Below are 22,891 nucleotides of genomic sequence, written 5' to 3' on the forward strand. Positions count from 1 at the left end.
GAACACCCTGTAGGGCCTTTAGTTGGATGTGCATTTGCTTACTCTCCTCAGTGACAAACATGAGGAGCACACACCTTCATATCCCTCTTTGTAGTTATCTGCCCATCAACCTCTTCCACTCCCCAACCAAAGATAAACTCCAGGAAATAGGTCTTTACCAAATATTGTATGTGGGACAGATCCTGGAAGAGTGTCATTGATTGACATTTAACTCAACTAAACCAAGATTTTCTGAGCACCTACTATGTGTACAGCATTTTGTAGGCGCTGACTGTGAGATACACAGGGCCGCCCTCGGAGCTGACAGTTGAACAATGAGGACACGTGTAAAGGCTGTTTCTAACAGAGTGGCAGCTGAAGAAAAGGCCCAGGAGAATCTGTTCTCAGAAAGAAAAAAAAAGTTTTAAAAGGCTTATTAATTATTCATAGGCCTTAATAAGCACTTCTAGAGCATTAGGAATTCTTGAGGAGCACTTGGCCTCTTTGGTCGGTTAAGCATTTCCTTTGTAATAGACCTGCTAATAACTTGTACTCTCTCTGAAGGAAGGCCTTGCTGAGCCTGGGCCAGCCTCCTCCTCCAAGACCTGCTCTGAATTTTGAATTCCAAGCTGTGAACCAGAGCTAATCTCATGCCTTTACTAGTCACAGCTCTGTGACTATCAGCCGGGAAGAGAAGACACAGACCTGTCACCAGGTGCCAGGGTTCAATGTGCTCATCTGCCCCATGGTCAAAGACCAGAGGAGAAGCACACCTTCCCCTCCTGTGCCAAGATGGCACCCATGTGAGCCTTGAGTGGCTCTATTGACTTTGCACAGCTCGCCACCTTTTCCCTAGGGCAAAGGGTACCCTGCCTCAGTCATAACTTTTGAAATCTAATCTCATCTTCCGGCATCGGTAGCTGTGTGCGCCTTCCTTTTCCTCGCGTACCTCCACAAATCACTTAGGGACACCTTGTGCTGAGTAAGAGAAAATGAAACCACACCCGAGGGGACATCGCCCTGTAGCCTTGAGGCAACACCTGGACGTACAGACAAACGCCAGCACCATCTGCAAGCCCCCACATGTTAGACTACATACACAGGGGGCAAAATCTACCAATTTAAAAAAAAAAAAAAGGCCAGCCTCCCTAATGGCCCAAATCCATCCATTCCGTCAGATCAATGAGCCAAGGGGTATCTTTTCAGGCCCCTTTGAGAAGAAGCCCCACACAGATATACTGGAAAGGCTAAAGGTTCCTCCGGCCCTGCACCCCATCTGGAAGGGCATGCTTGAGAGTGCTTGCCTCTGCATAAAGCTGAGCCTAAGCACAGAAGTCCAAGAGCAAAGGCAGCTATCTCAGCGGAAACACTCCTAAACACAGTGAGATGTGGACTGGATCACAGAGGTCCCCAGTTCCAGATGATATCCCTTAAATAGCAGGGAAGTTGGAGGTAGCAAATGGAGGCTGCAAGCAAGACCAGTATTGAGGACTAAAAAACTCCAAAGTACCTGTTCCTTAAGAGTAACGGGGGGGCTGGAGAGATGGCTCAGAGGTTAAGAGCACGGTCTGCTCTTCCAAAGGTCCCAAGTTCAATTCCCAGCAACTACATGGTGGCTCACAACCATCTATAATGAGATCTGGTGGCTTCTTGTGGCGGACAGGCACACATACAGGCAGAATACTGTATACATAATAAATAAATAAATAAATAAATAAATAAATAAATAAATAAATGAGTAACAAGGATCTGGTGGTACTGGCCTATAATCCTAGCTTCTCTGGAAGCTGAGACAGGAGAATCGCAAGTTCAAGGCCCAGTAGGGCTATAAAGCAAGCAGAAGGCCAGCATGAGGAAGTTGGGGAGACCCTGTGTCAAAATGAAAAGTTGCTAGGCTTTAAGGTTCCAATGCCTTGGGAGAGCACTTGCCTAGCATGTGTGAGGCCTTGGGTTTATTTCCCTGCATGCAACCCTCCCTACACACACACACACACACACACACACACACACACACACACACACACATCCAGTGTCTGAAATCCACAGGTGCCTATTTTCTCCCTTTTGTACCTCATACCCTCTGGCACGTCTGAAGGAGTCCATTGGTCCTAATTTTTCTTCAATATTTATTACACCTGTTGATGTGTGTGCATGTGTATGTGTGTGTGTGTGTGTGTGTGTGTGTGTGTGTGTGTGTGTGTGTGTGCATGTCCCAAGACAAATGTAGAAGTCAGAGGACAACTGGGACCAGGGGCAGCTTGTCAGTCTTGAACAAAAAGCCCCTTTACCTAGTACGCTATCTTGCTAGCCCCAGCACTCTTTATTTTTATGTCTGTCCCAGGAAATTCAGAGGCCCTCATGCCCTGGAGATTGCTGGATTTCTCTCTTCCAGATCCACTGCAAAGTAGCCTGCACACGCCATACACTCCGGCCCATGTAGGTCACTCCCTATTCTAAGATTTGGCTATTGAAACGTAGACAGGAAGAGGAACTAGGTTTTCCTTTCACTGTTCTTTTGCTTTCTGTCTCTTGCCTTCTTGCCCACCCGGCTGTGGTTTCCTCTCTGGGGGAAGAGTCTGGTTCTGTGGCTGATCCCAAATGAGCTTCCACCCCTAGGCTACCCAGGTCAAAAAGTTGGGGCCACACTCCACAGCTGTTTTGACAACTGGGTTTTTGTTGGTGGTGGTTTTTGGTTTTTGTTTGTTTGTTTTTTATTGTCCAGAAATAGAGACATGGGGTGGGGGAAGGTTTTGATATTTATAAAGGAATTTGCCAACAAAGCCCTGTTGTCCAGGTGCTCAAGGCATGGTCAGTAAAGCAAAGCCAATACCTTGAGACCCATTCATGGTAGGTCTAGCCACCTGGAAACCAGCAAGCACCAGATCTCAAAGCATCTCTTCAAAGGCACCTGTACTAGTTTCTGCAAGCCCAGAAACTTTCCAGAGGCTGATTTTAAACAGACTAGTGTAAGTCCCAATCTGTGTGTGTGTGTGTGTGTGTGTGTGTGTGTGTCTGTATGTGTGTCTGTGTGTGTGTGTCTGTATGTGTGTCTGTGTGTGTGTGTCTGTATGTGTGTCTGTGTGTGTGTGTGTACCTGTGTGTGTCTGTGTGTGTGTCTATGTGTGTCTGTCTGCCTGTCTGTCTGTGTGCACATGTAGTGGAGAAAGAGATGTGTGTGATGATGTGTGTGCGTGTATGTACAGGTTTGAGGCAGAAGAGGTTATCCAATGTCCTGATCTACCTTACTGTCTTGAGACAGGTCTCTCATCCGCTCTGATCTAGGCTGGCTGTCAGCAAGCCCCAGCAATATTCCTGTCTCCGCCTCACCACAGTGCTGGGGTTACAGGCACCACAAAGCCATACCCAGCTTTTTACCTGGAAGCCAAGATCCAAACTCAGGTCTTGACACTTGCAAAGCAAGAGATCCCACCTGCTGGGGTATCTCTCCAGCCCCTAGACTTAGGCTTTTAATTTTCTGGTTCTTGATTCAGGGTCTCACATACCCCAGGCTGGCCTTGAACTCACTATATAGACAAGGATGACCTCGAACTTCTGATCTTCTGCCTTCTCTTCCCAAAAGCTGAGTTTATAGGTATGTACCACCTGCCAGGCTGAGTAGTTTGGAGGCTCAAGCCCAGAGCTTTATGCATGGTAGGCAAGTCTGCCAACTGAGCTGCATGCTTAACCTGAATTTTTTTTTTTTTTTTTCATTTGAGCACATAGGCAAGTTGAGAGAAAGGTACAAATACTTCCTACACACTTCTTGGCCTGACCCAGGCACCTTCCCCACTGCCAACATGGCCTATCACAGAAGCTCTTTTGTTACAAGTCCTGAACCTACACATCTCTGCCACCCAAAGCCCACTGTTTGGGTTACAGTTCACCGTTGGTGCTGTACACTCCCTGGGGTGGGACAAATGCATCATGGCATCCACCCCACACTGCCATGTCTGCTCCCCTTTCTGACCCCTGGGAACTACTTTACATTGCCACCATAACTCTGCCCGCACCCTCAGGGATAGCATTGCTTTGATGTCCTGTCCTGATAAAGACTTCCTAAAGTTGCTTTTGAACTGAATTCCTTCAATTGCGACCAAAGACAAAAATCATATAATGCCTTACACTGGTCCTAGGTCATATGATCTACTCGTAAGAAAATTTCTAAACTCTGAGAATCACATATTCTTCTGGTTAGACAAGGAAGGAAGGACTAGGACAAGTGCAAAGCTCTCAACACTGGACATCTGTCAACTGTTTTGTGGCTTGGGCCCAGCTCGGCTGCTTTCATAGTTTTAGAAAGATCCCTAAACTTTTGCGGGACTCGCTGCAATCACGGTGATGCTGGGCTCCTCGGGACAGTAGGTTTTAGACCTGTGCACAAGCGATTATGATACGTGCACTAACGCAGTGTGCAAAGCCCTGCTTTGCATCCCATGGCAGTTTCCACAGCAGTGCACTTCTGCCATCCTCCTGGCCTTTTTGTTTCTCCTTCTGGGCCTGCAGTTTTCTAGCTAACACATATGTTTTCACGCCTACTAAAGGCCGTGTTTGAAACCCAGGGAGAGCCTTCTCTGCGTGACACAGTAGCTGCTTGGTCATTTCCGCACGAAATTACTTGCTTCTTGGCAGGGCTAAATGGTAAATTCAATTAGTCAATCCTGAAATGTAATTTCCACTTACGGCACTCAGTGTCAGGCACTGACTTCCTGACCACAGGAAGGGTCTCCTCTGTATGCAACCCCCTGCGTTAGGTGGGTATCCTGCTGTACTGTCCCTTCTTCCATGCAGACAGCGTGCTAGATAAAACACCCCCATCACACAGTCCAAAACCAATGTGGAGTCCTAGTTCATTCTACACAGAGAAGCCGGATCCCATGTAGGGAGCAAGCTGTGTACAGGGAATGGCATCAGAAGTCTCTGACAAAGATGAGAATGGCCACGACCTATCTGAGCCCCATGAACTACCTCACGGGCTAGCCCCACCGTCTCTCACACCATGTCAGCCGGGAGCATGCTAGCAGGCACTTATACCTCCTCGGGGATTACCGACCTGAATATCCCAGAATTCCTAGCGCCTGAGATGGCGTAGGTAAAGAACTGCAGCCCGTTAGAGGCAGTTGGCAAGACCAAGAGGCTGTGGGCTGATTCCACTGGAAAGCGCAGGCAGCCACAGCAGGCGAGCAGCATGGCGGGACAGGCTAGGCGCCGCTGCATTCTTTTTGCCTGCTTTATTGTTTTTCCTAGAAAGCAATTATATCCAGCAAGTCAACTGTGAACCATGAAGATAAATAAGCAGAGCGTCCTAGGTGAGAACTGTAAGGATTTACGAGAACATTAGAAAAAAACTAAAGATGGGAACGTGGGAACGACATGTCTGTGCTTTAGGATTTCCTAAACTTAGAAATGATTACCATGGCTGATTCTCAAATGGGAGCTGATATCACTAAGACACCTGTTATTATGAGGGGAAAAAATTATATGAATTATGGCATTGCCAGTTCAAATTTTACCCATATTTGTGCCCCCTTAGAAGCACCTCAGGATGCCCTCAATATTTTAAGAGGAAAAACAATCTACTTTTGAAATATACATATAGCTTGGTCTTTCACTAATTTCACTTTGCTGCATGCCTGATAAGGTTAGCTTTACTTAAAGTTTTTATTCTTACTGCCTAGATAATTTTTATTCAACTGCTCTAAACGTACTAAGCAATCTTGGCTCTAACAGTAATGATGTCTTTGTCACTGGTTCTGTTAATTCTAATGATTGGTCCTAGGCTGTTCTTCCCCTTCCTTTAGGAATGGTACCTTCCAGTCTCTCCATGTGCATGAAAAGTGACAAGCATGGGTCCCCATATTTCTACTTACTGGGCCACCCTAAAGACACGGTTTGTAAACCTCTGCATGAATATTATCTTTTTCTAATGGTCCTTGTTTTATATATGTTTTTTAACTGATTTATAATGCATTCTTTCACTGTAGCTTGTCTAATTTCTAGAGAATATTTGTAACTGAGACCTTGTGAAGTGAGATGGCTACAGTTGAGGGTTTGTGAGACTCTGAGGTGCGTTACACTCTGGGGAGACCTGTCCAGGGTGCCCCTCAGAGGAAGAAATGCGTGAGGGAGAGCGACAGAGTCTGCACTGGCTGAGTTCTGCCCCACAAACACTTGGGCTTCCTAGATATCTAGTTCTTCTTAAGCCCAATGCACAAATGCAACCTTTTCTGTGCCAGAAAGAACCACCGTCAGCAGACCCTCTGGCCCTAAGAACTCTGGCCTCCACTTGGTGTCATGGGTATTTCCCAGCCTGCTTTGTGGCAGTCAGGGCTGTCCAGATCTTATCCTCCTTCCTCCATACTCTGCGATGTGCCGTGTTTAACGGAAAATTTTTAAAAAACAAAAAACATACTTGTGACTATTTACAGAAAAGTCATGACTCTACACCCAGACAGCATCCCACTGCTTCTAAATGAATGTTCTCTGGTGGTGAATTTGTACCAGTTTAACATTTGGTGAGAAGTCTTAAGGAAAGAAAAGCATGTTCCACAGAAACGAAAAGACGTAGATGGCAGCCTTGTAACTGTGGGTCAAGCAGCAAACGCGTGCCTGGAGCAGTCTACACTCCCACTGGAAAGTCCTACAGGGCTGTGGCTGTGACCTCACTTTAATTGGACTGGGACTTCATATCAGTTTGACTAGTTAGCAGAACCAGCGCTCACACTCGCTCCCCACAGTTGTCCATGCAAGTGTGACCCACACTGCCTTATGTCTCAACTCCCGTTTGACTCTGCCCATTCACGGCTGCTGCCGGCCTGGCTAAACGGCTCACCATCAAATTCTTTTAAGCTGATTCTCTGACATTTTTATGAAACATACTTCCCAACCCTTAATGATCTCGCTAATTATCATCCTAGAATGATTTACACTTAACATGGAAGATGATACTATTTGCTAACGTGTGTTATTTAATGGGCCCACTAGCAATTTACACTGATATAAATATCTACACACATACACTCTGTCACAGTCATTCCTTGAAGATATCTACCAAAGGGAAAAAAAAAGTTTTAAATGTATCACCTCCGTGAAGTGTCTGTCTCTCATGGATCACTTATTATTGACCAGGGGAAATCAAAGTTAGAGCACAAAGCAAGAAGTTGCTGCGTAGAAGGGCCATGACACTTAATCCAGGGACCAGAGGATGCATTTCTCATATTTCAAAAGAAAGCCTAGGCTTCCTAGATAATCTACTTAGTAAAAGCCATGAGAATGAGGAGGCCTGCACCAGGCCACTTGAGTCAGAAAGAGGCCTGGGGACACAGGGTGACCTGCTTGGGGAGAGGGCTCCACAGCACTGTTAAGTCCCTCCTATGAGCCAGGCATCTCGCTAGTTACTAGAGATACAGAGATGGCTAAGGGAACACGCAGTCACCAGTCACACAGCCTGGTACGGGAGGCTGACTTACAAAAATCCACCTGAGAAGAGAAAGCAATTAGCAGGATCTCTTAATGCCTACATTCACTTCCAAACTGTTTCTTCTTTCACATAAAAATGCCCGAGGGGAAGAACTATGTTCTGCTGTTTCTGGATCCTCAAGCCTGAGGCAACTCAAAGTTCTAAATAGATGGTCCTGGTTATGCTCTGGGTTATTAAAAGATGCAAAGAAGAAACACCGAGATCAGCAAGGATAAGGAAAGATGAGCCACATCAGTAATCATCAGGGTGATGTCCAAAACCATGAAGAGGTACCACTTCACCATGGATGACCATAATCAGACAGACAGCACAGAGTAACATGTAACTCTTACGGCAGCTGTGAGTTGGCATTGCCATGGAACCAATAGAGTGGGTCCTCAAACGGTTAAAAATGGAATCACCATAGGACCTAACAATTGTACTTGCGGGGTTTATCAAAAAGCCTTCAAATGGAATTCCAAAGGGATAATTGCACACCCATGTTTGTTGCAGGAGTAGGGTGCAGAAGCACCCTAGGCATCCACGTTAGAAGAGTGCATTGAGGGAAGGCGGCACCTCATCCCTAGAGTTTGTTCAGTCTTGCTATGGTTTGGATGTGAAACGTGCTCCCATAGGTCCATGTGTTTGAACGTTTGGGCCCAAGCTGATGGGATGTTTGGGAAGGCTGCAGGACCTCAGGAGGTAGAACTTTGCTGGAAGGAGGGAGGCACTGGGGACCGGACGGGTCTTACACGTTTATAGGCCAGCCCCACTTCCTGTTTGGCCTCCACTTTTGTGAGCAGTCCTCTCCTGCTCCCCGCCCCCCACGCTGCCTTCCCCACTGTGAACTGGAAAGCAGAGTAAACTTTTTTTCTTCCTTAAACCACTTCTTGTCCGGCCACAGCCATAAGAGTAACTAATACAGGCTTTAATGATAGAATCTAGATACATAACAGCAACATGGTTGAAGCTACTTCGTTAAATGGACTGAGCTCTTTACAGAGAGATGAATGCTACACAGTTCCACTCACATCTAAAGTATCCAAACTCCGAGGAAGGTTGGGACATGTTTGTGAGGATGGGGGCCAGACAGAGTGGCATGGGTTAGTTTCAGTTTTGTAAGCTGACTATGGATCTGCTGCATTTAACCTGGCTGCAGAGAGCACTGACGGGTGGGTTAGATGAAAACGCATGCATTTTTACCACAATATCTTTAAAGATAAATGCATGATACAGCAGTGAAAAGTAGGGCAGAGGTTGGCACAGGGGAGTTCCGCCTTCTAGCTCTATTTTGTAAATTGTGCTGGTACTAGGCGGCCCTGGGGCAATGAGGTTCTCAAAGGAGCCATCGGTAGGAGCCTGCTGGATCATTAGAGATGGCATCATCACTTCCCACGCAGTTCATAGTTTCTGTTTCGCTTCTATTGCTTTTTGGTTCTTGCCTTTGACCGATTTCGGAATGAGGACTCCATGGGCCAGTGACCAGTGGGACTGCCTGTGCTGAATCTGTAGGTTCCGGTGGCTTGCCCATCTAGGCTCCTTCTGACCCAACCTGCTCTCACAAGAGCTCCTTCCTGGCAGTTGCTGTATTCAAAGGAGCTGGGAGCCTACGCAGTACACAGATGTTAAGAGAACGCGGTGCCACATTCGCCGTCAATGGGAGCTTCCGTGGTGGCACTGTACAGGGGTCATCAAGTCAATATCAGCACGTTGTTATAAAACGTGAGGTGGAAAGCATAGCATTCTTAATGCCTTCTTCAGCCAGTTAGCAAGCACAACTGTGCCCAGAGCTCCATCTAGTCAACCAGTTGTGGCGCCCCTATGTTGTATATATGAATGGATGGCCAGAAAGGAAATGCCCCCAGACAGAGCCTGCCCTGGTCCAGAAAGCTGTAGTCTAGGAAAAACAAAACAAAACAAAAAACCATGTGGACGAAGGACCTTAAAATTAATGACGTCATAAGAGGCAATACAAACATAGATCCCCAGATAAGAACATGATGCCTGGCATGAGAAAGGTTTTAAAGCAAGAATTCCTACCTAGCCCCCCCCCCCTCATCAGTGCCCTATTGTAAAAACTAAACTATTTAAACTGCAACATGCTTTGCTCAAGTTTATATTAAATTCATTCCATCTTAATAGTATGTATTTAAAAGGTGTATTATAAGAACTATCATATATAAGTGAGATATGATAGAGTCTTTTTTCCCCCCCACTTAGGAAGGAAAGGCACACACTCAGTTTATAACAAGGAGCTATGGATGCAGCTGACACCCAGGTAGCTCTCACAGGAGTATGTTTGGGAAAAAAAAAAAAAAAAAAAAAAAAAAAAAAACAACAACCAAAACACAAGTAAGCCTCAAGCAGGAAGTTCAGTGTGGGCTACAGAACAGGAAACATCAGTTCCCTGCAGCTGTGTCTACACACACGGATGGCGTGACTGGTTCATGGTATAGGTCAGGGGAAGGTTATTATTGTAGATACGAGGGAGGTGGCAGCTATAGGCATCTGGAAGAGTCCAGACAGAAAGAGGAAGGAGTAGACTGAACATGACCCCTCAGACTATGGCTGGCCCAGGAGAGAAGCAGGAGCAAGATGGGTCAGGTAAGATGGAGGAAGAGAGGGAGACAGAAAGAGAAGGAGAGAGCGCATATTGAAAATAGCAGGGTTACTGCTCAGATCTAGCCAATGGGCAGGGCATCCTCCACAGTTGTGTGGAGAGCGGGGACTGACTCTGACATGAAGTCCGGTGCCCCATATTTGACCACTTCCCCTTGGTGGGGAGGCCTGGTGGCACTCAGAGAAGGGATAAGCAGGCTACCAAGATGTGACTTGATAGCCTATGATCATATAGTGGGGGAGGAGGTCCCCCTCCGTCACAGACATAGGGGAGGGGAATAGGGTGAAAAGTGGGAGGGAGGGAGGAAGGGGTGAATACAAGTGAGGGGGAAACAATTGAGATGTAATCTGAACAAACTAATTAAAATTAAAAAACAAAAAAAGAAAGAAAAGAAAATAGCAGGGTTATAAGAAGACTATCTGGGGAAAGAGAAGCTGTAAACAGGAGTGGCTTTAGGGGAGGGGAGGAGGTGGGAAGGGGTGGGATGCTAGTGGGGACTATACCATATAGCAGGTACCTGTGATCCTGAGGGAGCCTCAAGAGCAGTGTGTGCTTTGATGTGCTGATGGGCAGCACAGGATATAGGTCCCTTCTGCCAGAGGTAAGGAGACCGACTCCTTCGGGTAGAGCGAAACCGGTTCCACAAGTTCCTGAAGAGTGCTGGTTTTTATCTTACATCCAGAGGTTCTCCCACAGTCCAGATTGAACCCATTTCTGCACATTTTGGAGTTTCCTTTGGACCTAACACTTTTCACCTCCAAATCTAAGCAATTTTCAGCTGACATAGTTTTCCTTGTTTAGCTTTTTGTAACTTTCTTTTTTTTTTTTTGTAACTTTCATCTTTATTGGAGCTTTTCTTGCTCTGCCCAACTCAAGAAAATCAGCACATTTACCTGGCAACAGGAAAGGACACACAGCATTTAGGGAGCCCCAGAAATGGAGGGAAGATGGCCAGAGACTGCAGAGGAGAAAATCCAGGGGGAAATGTTCATGTTCTGTATTCGTGCTCAGTAGAGTACTCGAGGAAAAAAATTAAGAGCACTCCTTTTTGATGACTTATTTTAACAACATACTACATATCGATTGTAGACCATTTCAAAGCTAAAAATAATCAAAAGAAGGAAGCTAGTTTTCTTTTTAAATATAACCATTTTGGTTTCTTCTCTGACAATGTTTATATTACTGTACTAGTCTATGATGTTAAATATACTTCTTTAGATAATTTTTAATGACTAATATTTTATTTTATGCATTTATCACTTGGCAAGTATATTAGTATATTAGACTAATTTTTGTTTGCTAATTTTTTCACTATAATTTTTACAAAAAAATACACTGTGGTCATATCTTCCTATATATAACCTTGATTTCTACTTAAGATAATAGAAAAACGAAACTTCCAGATCAAAGAATAGGTGTTTTTTTTTAGAGAGGATGGGAGGAGTCAGGAAGTCACATTCTGGTTGTCATGTGGAGCCACTCTCAGGTGATGGAAAACATTCTTCACTAAAGCATCTTTGCCATTAACCAGACATTTGTGAACTCTGGCAGACGCCATGTGTTCTAATGAGCAGAGCTGAGAGTAAGCACATGTCTGTAGGGCAGGCTGCCACTAACCCACAGAGCCCCTCACCTGTGCCTCACTGTCCTGGGCTCCCATGCCTCACTTTTAACCCAGAGAAATGGATGCGCCTGGGTGTCTGAGACTCACCAATGCCACAGGGCTTCCTTCAAAAATGGACGTGAGAATGCAGACCAACAACCGCATCGTATTTATGCATATGTACAATTCGGTTTATTTTTGTGACTCCTTCCACTTTCTTCAGTTTGTTTTTAAGCTGCACTAACACTATTTCTCAAAGAAACAGAGGGCTGTATAATCTCATAACACACTTCCTTGACAGTTTTTAAATGCACAAGCTTTCCAATAACTCAGAGCTTCGGCGCACCTGTGTAGTTTATTTATTTGGAGGAAACACGACACTTCTCTGAGAGTAAAGGTTGTCGGAAGGTTTCATTGGCCAATGGCAGAACAGGCCTGTCGCGCAGTGACTACAGCCTCATCCACAGGAACCAAAGCAGACTGGCGCTCAGGAGACTGTCCTCAGAGGCGTCCCTGGGCAGAGCAGAAGCCTGCAGCTCTAGCATCCGTCCTGGGGAAGCCCTTGAGTTGTGGCTTTAAGGGAAATGAGTGGAGCCATGCTAGTGAGTCACCATCCCTTCTGTTCCCACTCAGGCCTGTCAGGCCTCCAGGAACCTTTAATCAGTGAGAGACACCTCAAGCTTGTGCATGTGCAAGGAGGAGGTCTGTATATGCAGCAGCGGCCTCTGGGAAATCCTCGGGTGTTTAGTTGAGGTTTGAAATAGACGTGTTTAGAAAGTGCCTTGGCCAAACCGAGATGACTCGTTCATATTCACCCTGTTCTTTTAGAAACCATGTTCCTTCCTTCCTTCCTTTCCCTTCCTCTTCCTTTTTTTTTTAACACTGACTTCATCTAAAGAATCTTTGATGTAGAAAGTAGAGACACCCTAAATGAGTCAGACTACTAGCTTAAAAACATTGGTCCAAAGCAAGGCAATTTGAATAGGACATCCTTAAGGCTCAGATAGTTTTATAGCTAAGGGTGAAAACTATTCAAGGGCAAAATCGAGTATGAAAATGTGTTATACAAACACAGTTGTGACAGTTAATAAATATGTAATTGCTAGCTGTGTGGGTTGGGGAAATGTCTTTGGATAGGAAAAATAGAAAATCTGGACATTGTCTTTCTACCTGGAGAATTTCTCTGTTGTGAAAGATTTATTGACCTTTTGCATAAGTATCACACAGCTTTCGTTATCAGCCTCAAAGTATAAAACAGTATTTGAAAAGAGAAATAGCAGCATATTTCATAGGCCAAAGGACCATCCAATCGTAGTGTGAGCATCTCATTGCCAGGAGCACAAGTGTGTGGAAAATTACAGATATAAATTCTGAAGTGCATCGGTGTTCAATGAGATCCTGAGTACTTGGAGGTCTCCTTTTCCCCCTCTGAACTAAATGAGAAAACACTGAGACATCCTTGCAATGCTTGAGGAGAAGCATGGCATTAATAGCTTCGCTCCTCTAGCTATGTTCTTAGAGGCTGTCGTCTGGTACAGCCTGGCAGACCACACCCTTGGAACTGGTGGGTTGTTTTTTTTTTTTATCAACTTCAAATAGATGCCTCTTGCCCCCACCCATGTCTACAAACAGGGGTGGAGAAAGGGTGTAAAAGACTCTGTCCCATGGCCACTAAAACATCATGGAACTGCAACGCTCCCTGCAACCATTCGTTATAGGAAAGAGCAGGTTACGGGTGCAAGTACGGAGCCCTTAGCAGATCTTTATGGCAGAAGAGCATCTCTGAGAGGGATGCAGGCAGGACAGCCCCACAGACTTAGCCCAGGGAGGAGTGTTAAGTGAAAACAAGAAACAGAGAGCTTCAGCCACAGGCCTTGGCCCTTCCTGCTCTGGGCCAGAAATAAACTTAACCTGCGCTTCTCCGTCTCCACACCTATCTCCGGTTTGCAATGGTCCCTGCCGTGGAGAGCCCTGTATTGGTCAAGCTAGTAATGTAGAGGTGATTATGTGGCCACTTCTCATCTTTTTATCTCATGGGGTGGGGGGATGGGACGGGGGAGGAGTGTCTTTCTTTCAGTCCTTTAAATACAGGTGGCACATCACAAGTCTGGAGGCCAAATCTCGAACCTTTTGTTTCTTCTTCCATTCGTTCGGTTTTAATTCCCCAGGGTTTCCTGTGTTTGTTGGAAATTCCCTTGGAATAATGTACGGCCAAGAATAGATTTCTCTTCAGACTCATCCCCAGGTGGATGGAGACTGAGATGAACCACTCTTCCACACCAACCACTGTAAAGTCTAGCGTGCCTGGCTGTAAGAGCTCAATCAGACTATCAGTGAGGGCACTGAAACTGTGTCTTTTCTGGGCAGTGAGAAATGCTAGCAGTCCCTGGGGAGGGTTAGAGAGGCCAGCAGGGACAGGCTCTTCCCAATATCTGATAAACAAACACCAGAGAGCCCTCCCTTGACTTGCCCTGTGATGGCCTGACTTAGCAGTAGAAGAAAGTGGAGAGCGTAGGGCAGATGACAAGGTGGCAACTCCACCAAGAGTCAAGCCTGCCCATTTCCTCCCTGAGGCAGTTCCCTGCCCCAGGTTCTCAAGACTTCAAAGCTAGATCCATATATTCAGGGAAGGAGAGCCAAGCATCCCCTAATTTTGATAGCCTTTCTAGGAGAACACTGTCTGTGAGATGACCTAAGCATCCTGACTGATTGTTCCATTTATTTATTTATTTATTTATTGGTTTTTCAAGACAGGGTTTCCCTGTGTAGCCTTGGCTATCCTGGACTCACTCTGTAGACCAGGCTGGCCTTGAACTTACAGCAATCCACCTGCCTCTGCCTCCCCAGTGCTGGGATTAAAGGCGTGTGCCACTACCACCCGGCTGATTGTCCCTTTCTTATTAAGACCAGACACAGATAACACAAAGGGCATTCCTGCAGCTCTACATAAGAAATGGCCATTCTCAGCCTAGTCACTATCAAACTTATCTCTGGTCATGTGACTTTAGCCTATACAGGCAGGACACAGATCTAAAGGAACCACGTAAATACTTAGCTAGTGATATAGGGTCTTTAAGTTACGTCACATTGCTGACTACTATATTTCATGCCATAAACCAACATGCAGTATGTGACTTTTAAATTATTCAGTCCATATGTGTTTTCACTAAGGATGAACACTTTAATAGCAGATTTATGATATCATCTAAGACCTAATGTGGCTTAATTCTATTAATAAAAACTAATTTAGAAGTCATTATCTTTTTTAATTACAGATTTTTGATTTAGATCATTCCTGCTCTCCAAATCAGAAGATGGCGGTCACCATTATTCCATTGGTCCAGAGCTAACATTGTTCTTTCTTATTAGCACTTTCATAAATTACCTGGTGGGGAAGGTTGATTAAAAATAACCTCCACCGAGCTCCCATGATTTGTCCCGTACTTAATCCTGTCAGAAATCAGTACAGACATTTAGCCTCAAATGAAGCTATTGGCTACTGCCGTCTCCTGATTACAGTGTTCAGCCTGGGGAAGTACATATCAAAGACACCTTCAACTTGAAAACCGAGCAGCCAGCCTGGAACATCCCAGGAGACCTCTGCTCGCTCCTTTGGCCTGACACAGGGCTCGTGACTATCCATGGCTCTTTCTGGGTCTGCTCTGCTTTGGCATTTCGTTCCTAGCTGCTCACTGCTCAGCTGTGTGTTCATTTTTCAGTTTCTATAGCTACAAGGCTGCCAGGTCTGGGACATCAGACACCATCTGGTTCTTGACCTTGGCGTCACTAGGAAAGATGCAAAGGTGCAGCGTGTCCAGCAGTATAGGTATCATGAGGCTTACATATCAGAACTAGATATGGGACAAAGGACAGAGATGAGATGGCGTACCTCCCACCCACCTTGTTGGTCAGCTTGTTGGAATAAGGCTTCAGAGTCCCCTAAATATCCTCCACGAAGGCAGCTGCAGTTCACCAACGAACACACAGAACACTCCCAGACCTTGGTAGCTAGCAAGCACGTTGCCATAGTCACTAAAGACCTTCCATTACAGGAAAAGCCAGCTTACTTCACAGTGAAGCCAACGTCTGTCGGTTCTAGACAAACGGTGCTTCGCCTAGCTCTGATTCCAAAGTTGCAGAAGCTGTTGAGCTGAGCACAGTGGAAAAGAATAAACAAACAAGGAATGCAGTCGCTGGAGGTGAGCTGACTCTGCAGCTGCCAGGAGAGCCACTGGGGTTTTTCCCTCATACTGTTTGATATGTTAAGAGGAACAGGAAGTGAGTTTCAGACAGTCACTGACATCACGACCAGAGCCCTTTTCTTTTCAAGAGACCTCAGTTTAGTCTGTGTCTTATGGGATCAAAGAGTCAAAGGGATGATACGGCAGGCAGTCCAAGGAATTGTGAGCAGTTAACTCACTCTTTTATCCATCTAATGCTTATCAATTTAAAAATTAAGGCACTTTGATTTGCTTTCTTGCTCTTTTTTTAAGAGAGCCCAAAGAGTTGTAAATGAAGTTGAAGTTCAGCTCTGACTAGTTGAATCTTCGGCTCTCAAAGGAGGCAAAGAAAGCTGATCGCACATATGTGCATAGCCGTAAAATTGTTGACTGCAACACCAAAGGCTCAGAGAGTACTATCATTATTCAGCTATATTATGCAAAAATGTATCTCTAAGAAAGCATCCTAGTCTTTAGACCACTCAGTGTGCAAGTCTATTAAAATGCTCAAAAAACTGCACCCTATTTATTTCTTTTGGTGTCTTCTTTCCCTAGACTGTGAACTCTACAAGGTCAAAAAGAAGGTTTTAAATGAAAGTGCTGTTCCCAGTGGCTAGCACATCCCTCTGCCTCAAGGATGGGAATAATTTCCTCACTGTTTGAGTAAAGGGGCAAATAAATAAAAATTGAAGAAGATCATTATATGGCTGTTGCTCTCTTACATACCTCTGGCTCTTCAAGTTAGATACGTCTTTCCCATGTAAAATGCCCGAGTCTTTCCCTTTCACATTTGACCTTAGTTCCCACTTGTATCAAGAGATGGCACTGAGATCCTTTGTAATATATGGTCCCCTTGACATCGCCACTAATTCAGTGATTATTTCAATGGGAATCCCTATTTGCCACCTGCTTCACACACAGAGAGAGAGAGAGAGAGACAGACAGACAGACAGACAGAGATAGAGAGGAGAGAGACAGAGATCACAGTGGCACACTGCTTTATCTATTTATTTATATTGTGTTCATCTATCTCATTGATAATCAAAATCAAAATTTTTGTCAAGTGAGAAGATTAATTACCTCTCATTCTATTCCCATACCAATCAGTCTTCTATGATGCTATGATAACAAGAAGACACAAATAAAAACTCTGCTATAATTCTATAACCAAATCAAACCTGATGGGACTAGAGAGATGGCTCAGCACTTAGGAAACATACACTGCCCTTCCAGAGGACCCAAGTTCAATCCCCAGCTCTCTTGTCAAGCAACCACAACCTCTTGTAACTCCCATTCCCCTGCCCTCCAAAGGCACTGATACCCAGATGTATGAACCCATACACATAATTTTAAAATAACAAATCTTTAATTTACCAAAAAACAAAAAAGATTAAACATGGCTTTTGGCTAAGAAGATGGTTCCTGGGTAAAGGCACTTATAGCTAAGCTTAGCAATCAAAGTCCAATACCCAGGACTACATGGCAGAAAGGGACACTGACCCCCTCGGTCTTCTGACCTCCACATGCATGCCATGGCCATGCCAGGTCTGCACACGTGCACACGCACATTTCTCTGTACACACATACTATTAAAAGCAGCAATATTTCCACTTAGAAATAACTGATAACACACCTATGAAGAGAGAAAATGCCCTTGGAAGTTTGGGTCCTGAAATGGGAACATTAATAGAACTGTAAATTTGGGAGAGAGAAATCACGCTATTTTAACGGAAGTTTCCCATAAAATAATAGAATAGAGATATCTCCTGTAATAGAGATGCACTATAGCAAATCTCATACCCTTCTCCCATTACCTTCAATCAAGCTACCCTGGTAAGATGAAAAGATTAGAAGAATTAGCTTGAGCTTGAAAGGGATAAGAAAGATTTATACGTGAGTAACTGGTGTGATGGATTCACTGTGTGCATGCTTCCTGAATTTGCTTCCAGTTAAGAGTTTAGGAAAAAAATAAGCTTAATAAAACTAATAATTATATCAAAAGTACATTCCCTTAATTTTTAAGGCTCAGACCTCAAATGTTTAAAACTATTTCCTTTGGCACACTGTGGACACATTTCCTGTGACCCAGGGAAGACGTTGCCAAAAATATAAAAATGGATTGATCTTCACTCATCCTGAACAAAAAACAACATGACCGTGAAGACATTGGCCACATAGCCGTTAAATATTCCTTTGACTCACTTGACTCATTCAGGCTTAAATGCTAAAAAGGGGGAAAGGTACTGACAGGCCATCCTCCGAGACACCCTGTATCCAGAATCCAGCTTTGTCAGTAATTTCGAATGGATATCAGCAGAGATGGCAGTCGATATTTCCACCCCCAGAGACCAAGAGGCCTGCAACATCCTACTGAGACTTTCTATTGCCCACTGAAGTCAATCTGCAGTTCCAGAGAGCTCGCCACACTATGCAGATATCTCCCAGCCCAAATTCCTCGCTGAACAACAGGGCCATTGAGCACACTGTGAGACAATCTACAGCCTTTTATAGCAATTTCAGTGTTGAAAACACATTCCAAGTAATCATCTTAATAGTTGAGCCTTTCCTCAGAAAGTGATATAAATAAGGAAAAGTCCTTGCTCTGTATTTATATAAAGCTTTTCTCTAAGTGTTTCCTACAAGACAATTTTATAAAGTATGTTAGGGGAGCAATAAACACTTAGCAGTTAAGAAAGGAAAACCCGGAGAGATGGAATGCTTCACCCAAAAGTCTCGCAGGTAGTAAGCAATAGACTGTGAACTTGAACCCAACTTCCAGCCTCAGAGGATGCAGTTCTTTCCACCTCATTGTGCCCTGCTGGTCTGGCTTAAAAGCTTACTTTGAGGGATGCTGGTATCACAGCACTCTGTGTGTGTTGAGGTACAGCCGATGCCCTGAATCTCACTCTGGCAATCGTGTCAGACAGCTCTGCTGTGCATAAGCAGATATTCCCAGTTTTCATACTTTGCACATAGCTGACTCGTGTGGGGTAATTCCATGAGACAGAGCCTGAACTGAGGCCTTTAGAGGGCCTCTGAGGGAACTGGAATTTTTTTTTTTTTTTTTTTTTTTTTTTTTTTTTTTTTTTGATAACCACCAGTAACAAGAGCCTTCGCCTAATTGTGCACTGGCTTAGTGACTGTGTGCCAGGCACCCCACAAGATGCCTTAACTGCTTGAGTTCAGTGGGAGCTCAGAACAACTCAAAGAGGCGTGAGCTATCAGCCCTTCCATGTTGCTAAGGAAAGAACTGTGTAGAAGTGTTTAGTGACCTGTACCATTGGGGAAGATGATCGAGGAGCAGACCCTGTGTCATTTGGATTCAAAGTCCAAACATTTAATCCCTGAGCTACAACCACAGTAGAGGCCCATGTCTTCCTGAGCAGCCTATGAGAGGTACAGAATTCAAGCACACTATGGGCTATTACAGAGAATTTTGACTTACAGGGCAGTAACCAACTTGCCTTGGCTCTGGGCCTCAAAGATAGCCTGAGGGGATCCTAAACTCCTGTCCCTCCTGCCTCTACCTCCTGTATGTCTGAATGACTAAAAAGAGATGCCATTTTACTACTTTAAAACTATCATATTGTTCCTCTTTGAGTAATTCATCAAGCTTGGGAGTACAGCCTAAGAGCAGAGACCGCAGCCACTGGGCACTAAAGCAAAGGCCGTGTGAGGTAAGCTTACTCTTTAGGGTCAATCTTCCTCCCATAGAGGAAGAAACAATATTGTACTATTTGGGGTCAGAAAGAAAAGTTTGCAACCCTTGTCTCCAAATTGAATCTTCCTTTGTCCTTTGAAAATGGCCCCTGCTTGAGCTGGGCGTGGTGACAGATGCCTGTGGCCCAGCACTTTGGAGGTAGATGCCAGAGGATCAGGAGTTCAGGACCACCTCTGGCTGCACAGCAAGCACAAAGCCAACTAGGGTACATGGGGTCATGTTTTAGAAAGGGAAGAAAGAAAGATATTGCCCTTAGTAAAAGATCTGTCCCATTTGACCTTCCTTTTCCACTGGTCCCCACAGCACTATAGTCTCTAGTCTATGGGAGTCTTTGTTTCCTGGGTGCCTGATCCCAGCTTCACCCAAGATCGCTCTCTGAGTAGCTGTGGGAGGGGCAAGAAAGCTTACTTAAAGAAAACGTATTACACCACCTCCCCCCCAAGGACCAGCAGGCTACGGGGCCTGTAGGCTCTGATCTCAGCCCACCAGCTGCCTCTCAAAGTGCCAGCTTCCCAGGTTGATAAGAGCCAGGCTGAGCAAGCTGACCACAGGTCAAGCAGAAACAGCGCCTGTCACTGTGCTGCTGCGCTCTCCTGCAAGGCTCTGAGTCAGCATTCTTGGTGGGTTTGTCATTGGCCAGAGCTCTAAGTGAAGCACATGGCTTCAGACAAGAAGCACACATGGTCTTGGGCACTGAAACAAAAGCAATCTGAGCCAGCTTCCTCTCTTCCCCCTTCAACACACCCCAAGCAGCATCCAAGCTGCCAGCTGTGACACCCATCTGTGACACATAGAGAACTATGAGCTGTGCAAGCTGCAAGCGGCCCACTTTGTATGTGCAAAGGTGGCAACAACCTATTCTGAGCCTTGGAAATAACCTAGGACCCTTTCACAGACAGCTTAACAAAAGACCTCTAATGCGCTCCCCAAGTTAGAGTCTCTCTCTCTCTCTCTCTCTCTCTCTCTCTCTCTCTCTCTCTCTCTCTCTCTCTCTCTCTCTCTCTCTTTCTCTGTGTAGCCTTGGCTGTCCTGGACTCACTTTGTAGACCAGGCTGGCCTGCCTCCGCCTCCCAAGTGCTGGGATTAAAGGTGTGCCCCATCATGCCCAGCCATGGTGCAGACTGGGGATCTCCCACCAAGAGAACCCAGTGAGGTGATGTGGACAACACAGGCAAAGTGAAGGACAGCTGTGTGACTGAAAGTCACCAGGGGTCACCCAGCTGCTTTCTAGCCCATTCCTTCACTTATTCTCTGCTCTGAGCATAGAGTAGAAAAGGCTAAAAGTCCTGCTTGCTTACAGCATGGCCCAGGGGTAAGTCCCTTATTCTTCCAGCTTATTCATTTGGAAAACATATACAAAAAAAAAAAAAAAAAAAAAGCGGTCCCCATCCACCAGCCCCAGGGGAGCATCACAGTGTGTCTCTAGAACACTCTAGCCAAAGCAGTCTATTTGCATCAACCATTAGTGTCGATGTGCCTTCCCTGGTCAAGTCTGTATTAGAGCAGCAGTGGGGCTGGAAGCTGCCCTCTCAGTGGCTCTAGTCATACACTGATGGGAGAATTAATCTCTCAATGCACAGAGCAGTACCAACAGGTCACTTAGAGGCATGCCCCTCGGAACCCCAGACTCAGAAGGCAAGTTTGAAGCATCAGCAGAGCAGTGGGGTGGAGTCCTCTCCAGAGGTGAGGCAGAAGAATCACCAGTGCCTTAGATAACCATCCGCTGGGTCCCACAGGCCTTGAGGCTGAGCAGCGATGAGCAGAGGCCGTTGCCCCTGGAAACCCCTCACATTTGTCAAGCAATTTCTCCAGCTCATTTGTTTCCGGCACCTCCGAATTCCTCTGGCATAATCACCATACCTTTTGTCAACATAAAGTGATTGTTTAAACGACTCCATCAGATCATGCCACGGGGCGGCCATTTCCATTTATTATGATTTATTGCCTGTTTAGCACCAAAGTGCCAGCCACATCTAACAGAAGACACACATCGAAATGTTTTTTTCCTTTCTGCTCCAAAGGGCCACAAAATAACAGAAACCCGCTGGAGGAAAAAGGGAAGATTATCCACGCTGCCTGCCGAGGGTCAGTGACTGAGGACGGCTAGAGAGGGAGCTTTTAATTTTCCAGTTGACAAAGAACAGAATTCCTTCTATTGCAACTGGTCCTTCGGTTGACCTAGAACACACAGTAGTGTGATTAAAGAGAGGGGACTCCTGGCTTTCACCAAGTCAGGAAGACATTTGCCATGGCTGCGTGAAAGCACAAAAGGCAGGAATCCACTGTTAACATTCTTTTGTCTCCTGAACTGACCCTCCACACTGGCATTTTAGGGTCTGAATAAATGGCTATTTAAGTGAGTCAGAGTGACTCAACCACTTAGTTTTCCCATTAAATAATAGAGTCCACAGTTTAGGATCTGAGGTTGGCGGCCTGGGGTCAGGGTTGTTTTGACTCTTCTGGAAAGAGCCCGTGTCAAGCTATTTTTGTGTGGGTTGTGATGTGCGTGTGGAGACCGGTATGTGTAAGAGGGAGAGGGCATGTATGCGTGTGGAAGGAGGAAGTCAGTAGTGCATATCTTTCCTCAGCCCCTCTCCACTTTTGTGGCATTTTTGTTTTGGATTGAATGGCTTGGCTTTGCTTTGGTTTCTCGAGACAGGGTTTCTCTTAATGGTCTTTGGCTGTCCCGGTCTCAGTTTGTAGACCAGGCTGCCCTTGAACTCAGAGATCTGTCGGCCTCTGCCTTCTCAAGTACTGGGATTATAGGCGTGGACCACTGCGCCTGGCAACTTTTGTTTTATTTTGTACAATTTACTGATGTGTTTATGCATTGGCTTATGTGTACCACATGCATGCCAGAGCCTTTGGAGACCAGAAGAGGGCATCAGAAGCCCTGGAACTGGAATTGCAGGTAGTCGTGAGCCACCAGAAATGGGTGCAGGGAACCAATCCCGGGTCCTCTAGAAGGACGGTGAGCATTCAGAACCTCAGAGACATTTCTCCAGCCCTTTACCTTTAACACCTCACTGAGGCTCGTCAACTGAGTTGTAGGGACCTCCCTGCCTCCAGCCGAGAGGTCACATCGTTAAGTCCCTCCCTGTGGTGTCGCAAGCGAAAGAAAGGAGAAGCTAGGTGCTAGCTGCAGAGTCTGAGCCAGCTGGAAAGGTCTCAGGAATAATAGACTCTGAGTTGCTTGTTAGAACAACAGCTAATTGACTAATGTAAGCTCTTTAAAAATCTCACATGTGAATATTAGAATCATTTGTATAACTTGCAAAGCACAGAGCACGCA

The 22,891-nt window shown here is 45.4% G+C and overlaps 1 protein-coding gene across 5 annotated transcripts in view; it reads left to right on the forward strand.

The window, feature by feature from the left end:
• Magi2 (membrane associated guanylate kinase, WW and PDZ domain containing 2) overlaps window positions 1–22,891 on the forward strand; it is a 1,455,764-nt gene that overhangs the window by 1,416,946 nt on the left and 15,927 nt on the right. For 2 of the 5 annotated variants that reach the window (XM_051152091.1, XM_051152092.1), the window contains one exon: window positions 5,778–5,866. The exons of 2 other annotated variants lie outside the window; for them this stretch is intronic. In XM_051152091.1, coding sequence (XP_051008048.1) covers window positions 5,778–5,866 — 89 coding nt within the window. Of the gene's footprint in view, window positions 1–648; window positions 757–5,777; window positions 5,867–22,891 lie in introns of those variants that run through there. One more of the 5 variants, XM_051152093.1, reaches the window with a different exon arrangement.

The sequence above is a fragment of the Acomys russatus genome, chromosome 10, assembly GCF_903995435.1.
Source record: "Acomys russatus chromosome 10, mAcoRus1.1, whole genome shotgun sequence".
NCBI lineage: Eukaryota > Metazoa > Chordata > Mammalia > Rodentia > Muridae > Acomys > Acomys russatus.